Consider the following 13,758-nt stretch of genomic DNA (forward strand, 5'->3'; position numbering starts at 1 on the left):
ATTAAGGACTAATGGTTGCAACCTCTGGTTCAGACCCCAGCCTGCATTTAGGGAGGGCACACAACATTCAATTCCACTCTAGCATCTAGAAATTGTTTTAACTGTTTTGGGTCTACAAATTGAAACTGTTTACCCTCAAGCATTACATTACAATAACAAGGAAAACGTAATATAAAAGTTGCTCCCAGTGCCACCACTCTAGGGCGGAGTTCCAAAAAGGCCCTCCGTCTCGTCTGTGTAGGCCTTGAGAGATCAGGAAAAATACGAATTTTTGAGCCCCAAAACAGATTTTCTAAGTGTCTCAAGGAAAACCTTAATACGGAATTCCTATCAGGCTCCAGCACAAAAGTAACAAGCAGAGTCAACCTCTGAGTAATTATCTCCAATGAACTTTCAAGGAAAGAAGTAAGATTCATTCCTTCCCCTGCTATCGGGGGATTTTCTTCCACCACTCCACCACTCCTGATGTAATAAGCTCGAGTAAGGGGAGGCAGTGAGTCCTTATCCATTCCAAGAATGTCAATCATATATTTTTTAACCATGTCCAAAGGGGAAATTAAAGGCGATTTGGGAAAATTAAGAAACCTGAGGTTTAATCTTCTAGTCTGGTTTTCTAGGTACTCCAGTCTTTTATGTAGGAAATTATTATCCTTAACCAAAGCCGTTTCTACAGATCCCATTTCTTAAATTTTAATATTCACAGTCTCCAAATCTAAGGTTTGCTGTGCAGTCTTTTGCGCCTGAAGCAGGGCAGCCTCAGAAAGAGTCTTTATGTCAGAAGTATTCACTTTTAAAGTAGTTTGCATAGAAGTGTGAATGCTGTAAACCATATCCCATAGTGACTCTAATGTCACAGTTGCTGGTCTATTCACACCACTAATGGCTGAAGAAGGGTGAGGTTGATCTTCAGCACAAGCAAGTTTAGAAACTATATCCTGAGGCAATACTTTTGAAGCTGATTGTAGCAAAAGTTCTCGGCGTTGAGATTCAGCCTCCGTTACTGCAGACACTCCCTCAAACAGGTCGGGCTGAGCCCATTCGGCTTCCTTCCCTGTTAGAGCTGCCAGCAACTCCCCTCCAGGCTGGGGTGGAGCAACTCGTTCCACGGGGCTCAGGGAAGCTCTGTTTCCATTCTCAATCGACACCGAAGTGCCGAGAGTTGCAGAGGGGATCGAAAAGCTCTGAGGACCTGGTTGCTGTCTGAAAAATTGCAAAGTTGTCTGCCTCGTCGCTGAAGAAGTCACAGGAGCTGAGGGATGTTCCTTCACTTTTCCCCTCCGTTTCCCCATGCTTAATGAGGCGACAGAGGTGCCGTAGAGGACCTACAAACAGAGCAACTTCCAGGAGCTAACACAGGTGCGTCCATTCACAACGCCATCTTGGAATCTAAATGCCTGACATCGATGACATTTTTATGATTTGGACGGAGGGTGAAGAAACTCTGAAACAATTTTATTCTGCCTTCAATACATACCATTCTACAATCAGATTCAAAATTGACTACTCCCCAGAAAAAGTCAATTTTTTGGACACCACGGTCTCAATCAGTGATGGCTGTATACAAACATCTATATACAAGAAACCCACAGACAGATGCAGCTACCTCCACTACTCCAGCTTCCATCCTTCACATACAAAAAGATCCATCATTTACAGCCAAGCCACAAGATACCCAGGGGACAGAGACAGACACCTTAAAAGCCTGACTGCATCCTTCAAACAGAAAGGCTACAACCCCAAAATAATCTCCAAGAATAATTGCCTCCTCCCTCAAAACACCCAGGGAGAATCTGCTACAGTACAAGGAGAAAAAAGCCACAGACAGAATCCCCCCTGTAGTGACATACAATCCAGAGCTGGAAAAACTGAGGAAAATCATAAGAGATCTACAACCTATACTCCAGGAGGATGAATTACTGAAAGAGATATTCCCATCCCCACCAGTACTGGCCTTCCGACAGCCACCCAATTTAAAACACAAGCTAATCAGAAGTAAACTTCCATCACAGACTGAAAAGGAACAGAAGGGCACACTTTCCTGTAATTTATCCAGTTGCAAACTATGCCAAAATATTTCACAGGACCCCAAAGTCATCCACAAAGGAAAGATATTCAACATAAAGGGATCTTTCAATTGCTCATCTTCCAATGTGGTATATATCACTCAGTGTAAAAAATGTTAACGAAGGATGCTATATTGGAGAAACAGGCCAGATGCTTAAGACAAGATTCAATTTACATAGACATCACATGAACAATACTGGTGCCAGTAGGGTTCCCATACCTGTTGGTCGGCATTTTACAGGACCAGGACACTGTACCAGTGACTTCACAGTGAGAATCCTGAAAGGTAACTTTAAAACCATACGAGAACGTAAGACCTTTGAAGTCAGAATGATTGAATATTTTAACACCCATCACAAAGGACTTAACAAGGATCTGGGGTTCCTAGCCCATTATAAACCATAAAGCTGTATGTCTCTGTTGATCACCCCACCCCTCACCTATCCACACCCATCCTGTTAGAATATCAATGATATGCTTTGATGTCCCCATGCATACCTCCTACCCACCCCCATCCTCCCACCCTGTCAGACTGTCATAGTAATGCTTGAATGTTTTCACTTATATACACTGTCAGCTAGCACATTTGCTTATTTCCGATCTGACGAAGAAGGGCAACCTTCGAAAGCTAATCAAGAAATGTATTAAGTTATGTCCAATAAAAAAGGTATCATCTTATTTTCTTTTCCATGTTTTATTTTGTTTGATTTCTATTGATAACTCCAACACAAGTAAATTGCTAATCTGCGGCACCGCAGTTGGCAATACCACCATTCCTGCGGGCTACTGTGACCGGACTCCAGCCACTGAGCCAACGCTTTTAGATCTGGAACCGGTTGCCACCCCTTTACCGGTCCGTTCCCTTACTCTTGACAGACCTACTTCTGTCCAGATCTCCGGCACAGTTGATCTGTCACCTGTTCCCTCTAATTGGGAGCCTTGTATTCCCTCTATCCCCCATCTCACTCCTGTCCCCTCCAATCAAGAGCCCCAACATGGCTCTCCCTAATGTCCCTGATCCAGGGTCTCAACATCTGCCTAAGACAGAACAGTCTCTTACTCCCACCTATAAGTTGCCCTCTCCTCAGGAGTTGCAACAAATGGGATGGCTCCCACCGCAACCAGACCACAATAAACTATCTTCTGGTTCGGAAGGCCTTTGTAACCCTGCCGCTCTCCCCGTCTTTTCCTGCAATCCCAATTCTGCCGCCTTACCAGCGGACCAGCCCCTGCCAGCCAATAACGCTCATGCTCCTGTAGATTGGCCCCGCCTGGGTGCCCGTCCCCAGGTAAAGAGCCTTGCTGCTCCTCGCCCTACCATTTTTCCTCCCCCTATATCGGCAGAGCAAGATTTTTTAATTTCTCAGGCTTCCATCCGAGGATGCTCTGCAATCCATTAAGCGAGGTCTGCACCAACTTGGGAGGCTCGCTACCTTTAATGAACCATTACCGATGCAGCAGTTTGACTCTTACTGTGCACCCCCCCCCCCCTGAAGTCGGACCACACCCCGATACTAAAAGGTCCCACTGCGGATCTTGATCCCTCTTGCCTCCATTCTCTTCAGGATGTACACAAGAAGCTAGTTATCTCGCAGGGACTTGATGCCTTACATGATTCGATGCACTCAGGTTCCCAGACACTTGCATTGCGGACAACACTAGATCCAAATGTCCCAATGCTCCTGAAACGTTCTTTCTCCCCCTACCCGTGAGCCTCCTACTTCTCCTCCTGAGGCGCCTGATGAATATGTTGCCCTACAGGAAAATTCCTGGTTTTATGCCCAACCATGGGCTTCTGACCTTCCAGGTTGGTCTGCGGCTCTCCAGCCACAGTCCGATTTCTTTCCCCTCCATGGTTCCCTTGCCACTGACAAATCACAGTTGGCTCATGAACTTATTTTCTCGCCCTGACCCTTCCTGGACTCCCACGATCAAACACTATTTGATCCAGGGTCTCTGGATATGGAAGAAATATGAAAATCAATTCCCAGTTACTGCTATCACTGCCCCTAGTGCCCCCGGTGCCATTAACATCATGCCATTGCTGCACAAAATGTACGGCGGCAACCCTCATACTGAATATACCCCATATTCAGCTGTTGAGCTCAACAGTCTTGTTCAGCAGTTACCAGACATTATTGATGGGGGGAATAAATGGATTCGAAAGTTTCAAGAATCCACGCTAGGTTCCACCCTTGCTGTGGGCGACATTAAGGCTTTGCTCGGTCGTACCCCACATGCTAATGTTGGCGACTTGTTCACACACGCTGGCTATGCCAAATTTGTGACTGATTGCTCATTTGATGGTAACCCTCTTACAACCATAGAGGGGTCACTGTTTCCTGCTATCCGTACAGCTTTTCCTCCTCACACCTCAGTCCTCACTTCCCAGCGATGGGTACCAGACTTGGAACCCATCTAGACATACATGCTTCGCATGCAACTATACAGAGATGAGACGGAAGAGAGATTTGATTAAAAAAATGCTCTTCCTGTATTCTACTACCTCCTAAAGGAGAATTTACCATCTAAAGTCAAAGAAGGACTTGATAATACCGTGGGTATCCCTCACAAGTTGTGGCCCGAAATGAAGGACCACATTCTGCACCACTGCAGACTCTTTGTTAAAAATAAACAAAACGAAGACAATAAAGAACGTGCCTAATGCATCCATCTCATGACTATGCAGATAGCTAAATTGAAGGATGAGAAGGCTCCACCGCCCAGCTCTTCCTCTTCCAGCTCTAGTTCTCCACTGTCATCACCCGATTACCCTGCAACCCCCTGTTCCTACTCAGATCTCTGTTCATCATCATCTTCTACTACTAGTGTAAGACCCCTTCACTAACTGCCCTCCTGAGTGTTCTGATTTTCCCTTTTGCGGAAAACATGATCCTCATAGCCTTACTATGTATTCTGGCAATCGCAATAATAATGCCACAGCTCCCAATTCTGGACCATATCGAAATGACTACAGAGATGAGTTCCCAAACTCTCGGGGAAGACAGAGAGGTCCCACAGATAACATCAGACGACCTCGCCATCACTCCGATAAATTTAGTCCAAACCATCGTCCTGATGTTGAATGTTTTAACTGCCATCACCTTGGCCATTTTGCTTCCGAATGCAATCAACCTTGCCAGAACTTTGACAGACATACACGGCGCCATTCTCCCCCTGCCTGGCAATTGTTCCCATTGTGGAACCCTGATCAACGTCATTCTCAGTGACTAGGCGTGGTCCGTACCCAAGCAGGTTATGATGACCCCATGATCAAACTGCTTATCTGCCGTGTGCCTGTTCCCTTTCTCATTGACACGGGCGCTTCTCGCTCTGTCTTGGCTAATGCTCCCCTGAAATTGAAAAAGCATCTCAAATATTACCACTACTGGTTTCAACGGTGTCCCTACGGACACTCCTCTGTTGCAGCCACTGCCCATATAATTTGCAAATCAGCAATTATCCGCCTCGCTGTTATATGCACCCGTATGACCTGATAATCTACTTGGCAGAGACCTGTTGACTCTGTTCAAGTTTGAAATTCACTTTGATTTGTCTACTCCCACTGTCAATAATTCGCTGTTGATGGCAGTTACATCCTATGTTGATCAACAGATAACTGACGCCCTTAACAAGTTACCTAACTACCTGTGGGCATCCCCCTCCTCACCTTATGGCGAGGTGGTTAATTGTTCACATCACATTCAGCTTTTGCCTAAGTGCAAAGGCCCCAAGATTTCTCAGTATCCATTGAAACCTGAAGTTATAGCCGGTGCACAAGAACAGATTAATTCCCTACTGCAGCAGGGCATAATTGAAAAGTGTCACTCCCCATATAACACCCCATTGTTCCCGGTTAAAAAGAAGGAGCCTGGCCAATGGTGCATAGTCCAAAACTTGAACGCCTTAAATGATGTTGTGACCACGATTTTCCCCAATGTGGAAAATCCAACTACCCTCTTAAACAACATCACTCTCCAAAAAATACCATTCAACCATTGTTTTGTCCAACGCCTTTTTCTCTATTAAACTTGACCCTCAGAGTCGCCCCCTGACTGCTTTCCAGTTTGATAACACTACTGATCAGTGGACCCGTCTCCCACAGGGTTTCATTGATAGCCCTACCATTTTCTCTCAAACACTGGCAGGACATATTCATGAATTTAAAGAAGACTGGTATGTTTTGCCACCCCACACATCTATTATTCAATATGTAGATGATATGCTAATTACTTGTCCAGACTTTAATACCTGTTTGAAGGTCACTTGTAATTTTTTGACATATTTGGCTACTAAAGGTTACAAGGTAAACCAGAAAAATTACAGGTTGCCCAGTCTCAGGTTAACTTTCTTGGCCATCAGATCGGCTCCCCGGAGCGTGACCTTGGTCCCGAGACTCTGCAACATGTTTCTTCTCTGCGCATGCCCACTACTGTCTCGGAACTTACAGCGGTCTTGGGAATGCTTAATTTTTGCAGACTTTGGATTCCCGATTACTCTGCTCGCACCCAGCCATTTTATCACAAGTTATCGGGAAAACAAAAAGTTAAGCATGATCCTCTACTTTTTACTGCTGATGAAACCAAAAAACTTATGTCTCTGGTTAAGGATGTTATGTTGAGTTCTCCTCTACCATAGATGTTTCTCAGGATGTGCATTTATGGGGTTTGCATTCAGATGACACTTGGAGGCATATTTTCAAAGCACTTTGGGAGGCTAAGTTCCATAGGTTTCTATGGAACTTTGGGAGGCTAAGTGCTTTGAAAATATGCCTCTTAGTGTGCTTTAATAACACAGGCAGATGATGACATAGCTTGTGGCTACCTTTCTGGCACTTTTACTCCTGTTGAAAGGGCGTTTGCTCTCTGTGAAAAGGAATTGGTTGCGGCTGCAACCGCCATTTTGAAACTGTATAGCTGTGTCCCCCATCTCCTTGTTGTTTTGCATACTTTACATGATGTTAAGTACCTTTTAGATAAACAAATTAGTCACATGACTGTTTCGCGCCTGCAGAAGTATCAGGTTCTATTGTTCAGTGTTGTACATACTATACATCCACTAACTATGACTGACATTCAACGCCTTGATCCACTCCTCATAGTTACCCTTACAGTCAATAGTGCGCTCTTTCCACATCAGTACACCGCCCACTTGCCACCCTACCTGATGCCCTTACGATTCACTATGAGATATTACAGCATGGAGAGGTGTGGTTCATTGACAGCTCATTCCAACACGGAAGAGCTGGTTTTGCAGCCGTACATTACACATCTGAGGAAGATATCCTCGATCCAGTGCAATTTAGACTACCTGCCAATTACACTGCCCAATGGCTGAACTTCCTGCAGTACTGTACGTCTTACAATTTAAAGCCAAACACTCTGACCTTTCTATAGTCACTGACTCTGACTATGTCTTTTCCTCCCTGCACTCCCATGTTTGCAAATGGAACCAGAGGGGAATGGTATCCTCCACTGGTCAGCCCTTAAGCCATTTACCTCTCTGGACCTCCATTTTTGAGGCGCTCCAACATTGCCACCAAAATGGCCTTCGTACAGTCATTTCCTGGATTAGAGACCACCAGGATACCATTTTTTCCTTTGCAATTAATGGAAACAATTTAGCTGATGAATTGGCCCGCGAAGTGACATCCATACCTGACCACTCCCTTACATTGACCACTAACGTACTAACCCCTCCTCCCTCTGCCACACCCCTGGCCCCCACCCGCCCTCTCACCCCGCCCCTCAACACTCCCCCTTCCACACCTCCATAACCCCTTCCTCCTGACCCGCCCACTTCTGATTTTTCAGCTACTTTACGGTCTTCTGTGACCCAGGCAGAACTCAACCAATGGAAGCTAGCAGGTTGCTTCATTAATCCAGATGGTCACTGGACCCACCCTAATGGCCAATTATGTGCATACCACTATGTTTTATCTTTATTGCTTCATGCTTTACATTACCCTTTGCATTTGAATGCTAATACCCTGTATGATCAACTCAACACTAAACTGTGGGCCCCTCAGCTGCTAGCAATGTGTAAGACTGTTGTTCAGAATTTACAAATGTTTTCTGTATACACCTAAGCGGGGACCCACTGTACCTGTTGGCCACTTGCCTATTTTTGCAGGACCTGGTCTACATTGGCATGTTGATTTTACCGATATGCAGACACCTGTATGAGGTAAAAGATACCTCGTTGTCTGTGTGGATGCCTTCTCTAAATGGATAGAAGCTTTTCCATGCACGAGAAACTGCACAAGTCATGGCACTTTCTCTCTGTAATGAGATCATTACTAGATTTGGTATTCCATGTAGAATTACTACTGATAATGGTACACATTTTGTTAATGATTCCTCAAGTCCTTTCTTCCTGCTCTGGGTATTACCCACCGCACTGTTTGCATTTACAAGCCCACTAGCAATGGACTTGTGGAACGCTACAACTGACTTTTAAAAACTAAACTGAGATAACTTATGGCAAATGGAATCAAAAATTGGCTTGATGCCCTCCCACTGGCCCTTATGTCCCTTAGAGCCACTCCATACGCCTCTTTAAAGTTGACTCCATTTCAGATTTGTACTGGCCGCAAGATGCGCCTGGTAAAGGGTAATCCTGCTAATCACTTACCTGACCAACACTCGGTCTTTTGGGATGTTTTGCAAACTATCATTACTTCTCTGTCTTCAAGCCCACAGGCTCTTTCAGACAGAAGAGGGGAGGGTAATGATACACCTGCAACCGGTAACCCCAAAGCTCTTAAAGTTGGAGATATGGTGCACCGGAAGTACTACACCCACAAAACATGGAAAGACACTATTTATGTAGGATCCTTCCAAATTGAAGTACTGTCAGCCACTGCAGCTAAATTGCAAGACCATACTTCTTGGGTCCATCCTAAAGACATCTGAGTTTATAAAGCTCCAGATTCCGATCTCCTTATGCCTGTTGATGATACCAGACCAGTCACCTCAGCTATCTTGGACCCTGCGCCACATACTTCCACAACCCCCAGCTCAACAACTGCCACTCCTATTGATCCCACACCCACCAGTTCTTGATCTAGTACCTATCCCTCCAGGACTCATACCAGATCTGCAACCCAGAATTGTGAATTTACAAATCCTGATAGCACAACTGATTGTTTCTGATTCTCCAGAATGCATTCGCCTCCAGAAAATTACCTTGAAGTTTCCAATCTACTAAGCCTTTGGAACCTATATTTTCTGATAAGAGGAGATTAAGAAGGGGTCATACCCTAGTGCTATCAATGAGTGAAGACTTAGCAACGATTGCCAATACTACTTAGGAAGAAACTACCTTGATTGAATGCAACATTACTGTTCAGCCAGATTCATCCACTGAACCAGCCCCTGAAAGCCCTCAAGAGACTTTGAGTATTTTGCCTGAAGCAAGAGCTGAAAATGAAAATGCCACATCAGAGGACGCGCTTCTGTGTTCCCCCTGTGCTGTGTTGCCTATTCTTGGACTTGTGTTTCTCTTTATTGATGGTATACCTATTGGCTTAATTTTTGCTAGAGAAATATCACATTCTTTGAGTAAGTTTCCTTTTAAGTATTAATGAATAAAAGAGAAAGGCACACCCCCGAGAATCACCCTGATCTAGACCATTAGGAGATACCAATACTTGAGTTTCTCACTATTATAATTTTGTTCACTCTTACATTTCTTTTTGCTGTTATCTGGTTCCTATATTTTCACCAAAAAACCCTCTCTCTCTTATCTCATCTAACCTAGCTGTGTATATGCTTACCCCTCCAGCACAGGAGCCCCTGCCCCAAGATACCTTACTACGTACTACTTCCCCCACACCTCAACACTCCCTGGCTCTGTTGTCCCAATTAAGGGAACTACAGTCAGAGATCAGAAATTCTCGGACTGACTGTATTCTTCTTGTGGCATTGATTGTGGCCATTATCCTGTCCTTAACCTTGTTAACACTTTTTCTAATTGAAACGTTTTCTCCCACTACAATCAACTTATACCTTGGGATCCCTGCACCAGATGATGACCCCCACCTGGAACCCTGTTATCAAACACTGTGTTCACCATTGCTTGACCTGTGGACTATTGGTCCAGATAGACATATTGTTGATATCTTTGATATATTCCATGGTTGTGGACTAGTTAAGGTAGAACAGGTAGATATACCATTGATGAGAACAGAAACTGGAGAGTTGTTTTATTTTTGGTACGTTACATATAACCTTGTCAGGAGTGGGTGGAGGCCTTGGTTGTTTTTAAGAAAAATTGGTAGTAGACCTCTTGAAATTTTTGCTATTCCTCTCATTGGTGGACAGTTCATTGCTGCTACCCGAATTTACCCTGAGTACGCCCCTGCTCGATGCTTTACTTATATCTGTGTTTTATTGGACTTCTAGTCTTTCTGACTTCTGTTCTGGTTGAAACACTGTACTTGTTTATTTTTCTTAGGATTTTTTCCTTTCAGTTTTTATCTCAAAGTCGTCCTCAGTGACCACCTACTTTACTCTTTTACCTTTGTGTTCTAAGCACTACCCACCATGACTGCCATTTTCTTTTTGTTCTGTTACCTTTCCACTATCCCTGTACCTTCTGTGTCCCAGATTGTAGGACCTGACCATCTTATTCTCTACAGGGTTGAGTTGGCTCTTACTAATGAGACAGTTACAATTACCCTTGATGTCTGTGCCTTCACAAGGTGTGCTATTTGATTATGCAAAAGTATTACTCAGCCTATGACATTTACATGTGCCCTTTTTCCTCATGCGGAAGCTGGTCCATGGTTTCGTGGTATGCAGGCCACGGTCAATACCAAGAAGGAGTGGCCTAGTGGTTAGGGTGTTGGACATTGGTCCTGGGGAACTGAGGAACTGAGTTCGATTCCCACTTCAGGCACAGGCAGCTCCTTGTGACTCTGGGCAAGTCACTTAACCCTCCATTGCCCCATGTAAGCCACATTGAACCTGCCATGAGTGGGAAAGCGCGGGGTACAAATGTAACAAAAAAAAAAATAGTATAACAATTTTAGAACTTTGGATAGATGTCATTCACTGCCAAATGAGTAAATGCAACCCTGTTGCCATCACCTTTAGAGGGGTGACATCAGATACTTACTGAGCCTATTCCCTTGGAATAGATGCTTCTGGTACAGACCCCATCGGCACATTCTTTATTGTCCCTCCACCTCAAACTATCCACAACCCACTGATGCTGACCCCTGCTCCTGAAATCAAAATCCCCTATCAAGTTCACCAAGTTACTAGCGCACAGGATCTAGTTGCATTGGAAACTGGATTTGGTGAGCACAACCTTTGGCTTGAATGGGCCCACTACACCACTGTAAGTTTGAATGTTTCCAACTGTTATTTTTGCGCAGAAACCCGCTCAGAACCTGCAGTTGTCCCCTTTCCTTATGATGTTCACAACCATCCAGATGGTTTCTGGTGTATGTTAGAGTTACTCCAAGGATCACATGCTATTAACAAATCCTGTGAACCCCTTGCTAACCATTACCCTGAATGACTCCTGTGCCAAAAAGTACCTCCCTCATTTAGAGTACCAGATCCCAAACCTTTGTTCCAAACCTGCCTAGCCAGATATCCAAACAGGAATCCCCAATTTTTACGTAATTTGACATCCTGCAATACTACAATTACATCAGAAGCAAAAACGGATCAGATAAATCTCACTGACTTCATCGTGCCCGAACTGATGTAAGGTGGTATTATGGAACCAACACTCTCTACCATACATTACATTAAAGCTGGTCAGGAAAATGTGCCCTTGTTAAATTGGTAATTCCAATTGTCATTGCCTCCCTGTTCAGGGAATAGCAGCCCAATTCGAGATAGGAGCCCTCTGGAATGGATGGATTTTAACTTGGTCAGATGGAAAGACCCTGGGCTGCATTTCAAATATCATTCTGCACTGGTTAATAAAACCTCGGCAAGCCGAGGGTGTACCATCAAAACGTGGCAGGTCGGGCATCCGGGGTCCCAAGGGAGATCCCACCGACTCCGTAAGGCTAGGAGCAACCTGGCGGCCCGCCTGCATCGTCTGCATCTGGGAGCAGACATTTTGCAACGCTGCGGACAATTGATTCAGCTGTCATTGCTGCTGTTCTACAATTCGGGTCAACTCAGCAATCTCGGACTTGTCCGACGAGCTCATGGCTTCGGCTTTGGCTTTCTGTCAGGCTCGCTGAGAAGGAACATGAGCCCTTCTGCTCGATGGAGGAGGGTTCCTCCTCGAGCTGTTGGCCAACCCCAAGTTCCCCCTGGGTCACCCTCCGTTCCCCAGGGGTTGAGCCCCAGGTGCAGGAAGCCAACAGCAGGAAGAACTGAGTCCAAAACAAAGTCCATGGGGCCCGTCCTAGCCACGGGAGAAAAGAGGACCAGAAGCAGACAGCAGAGGAGACAGGAACAGCAGAGGTCAGTACCAGGCATCAAACAATAGTGAATCCAGAATCAGGCAGAGGTCAAGACCAGGCAACAGGCAATAGAAGAGTCAGGAACAGGCAGAGGTCAGTACCAGACAGCAAACAATAGCGAATCTAGGATCAGGCAGAGGTCAAGACCAAGAAGTCGACATGAAGGTATCCAGAAGCACTGCAACTATCCAAGGAACTGAGTAGAAGCTGAAGCATTGAAGGACTGGTAGTCGGGCTTTAAACAGAAAAGGAATTAGGCCCAAACATGTGCAGCTGTCAACAAGATGGCTGCCCCAACCGGAGACACCCTTACACCCAAATATGGCCTTCCTTCCTGAAACTGCCCAACTCCAAGATGACTGCCACAACTAAAGACGCCCACCTCTAAGATGGCCGCCCTATCCTGGAGATACCCAAATCCAAGATGGCTGCCCCATCCTCAGATGCCTATATGCTGAACAGTCAGGGAACATGACAAACGTTCTGTTTTTGTACAACTCCGTTAGGTTTAGGATTACAAAAAACAAAACAAAAAAGTTTAACTTACTGCTGTCCAGGCTCCATTTCTGCATCGAGAACATAACCATCCATTATGGATTTCAGGAGAAGGAATGCCATAACAGCCTATAAGAAGTAAATTTAATTAATCAAACATTGGTCTCTTTTTGACACTACACAGTTCTGCATAATAAAATAGAAAATATTGAAAATGTTTTGAGAAGGAATAACTTGCGCTTAATTTTCCCACAAACCCCCATATTTCATCTAAAGAAATGCTAAAGAAATACTTTGTCAAGACTTTGAAGCTTTCCGAAGTTGATCATCCTGCTGTTTTAAAAGTGATTTACATTTCAGGAAATCCAAAGCCTTCAGCAAGTGTGTCCCTAGATACTTCTAATCCAGTTTTAGAATCTGAGGCAATGGGGTTAGCTACCTGGAGACTTTTATAGAACAGCAAGTAACTCCTTCTACTTTGTTACTTTAAGTTTAGAGATGGACAGAGAGAATTTTGAGACTTTTCTTTCAGTATAAAGACATTCTGTTTTGCAGCCTGAAGGGGTTCATATTTTTTTCTGATGTGGCAAGGGCCACTCAAAAAAAGAGGCAACCGTTTTTACTCTTGTGTCTTAGAGTTCAGCAGACAGGGGGTACCTTTTTGTTGAATTACTCCTGTAAAAGCCTTGCTAAATATTCTCGTAATAGATGTGTATTTTTGAACCTTCTGAGCTTTCAATGTTTCTGGCGGGTAAAGTTCCTGT

At 44.6% G+C, this 13,758-nt stretch overlaps 1 protein-coding gene across 1 annotated transcript in view; it reads right to left on the minus strand.

Annotated features, from left to right (window-relative positions):
• The window catches only part of KDM4C (lysine demethylase 4C), an 865,731-nt gene that overhangs the window by 183,960 nt on the left and 668,013 nt on the right, over positions 1–13,758 (minus strand). The window contains exon 15 of the mRNA XM_030194306.1: positions 13,047–13,123. Coding sequence (XP_030050166.1) covers positions 13,047–13,123 — 77 coding nt within the window. The remainder of the gene's footprint in view (positions 1–13,046; positions 13,124–13,758) is intronic.

The sequence above is a fragment of the Microcaecilia unicolor genome, chromosome 2, assembly GCF_901765095.1.
Source record: "Microcaecilia unicolor chromosome 2, aMicUni1.1, whole genome shotgun sequence".
Taxonomy (NCBI): Eukaryota; Metazoa; Chordata; class Amphibia; order Gymnophiona; family Siphonopidae; genus Microcaecilia; species Microcaecilia unicolor.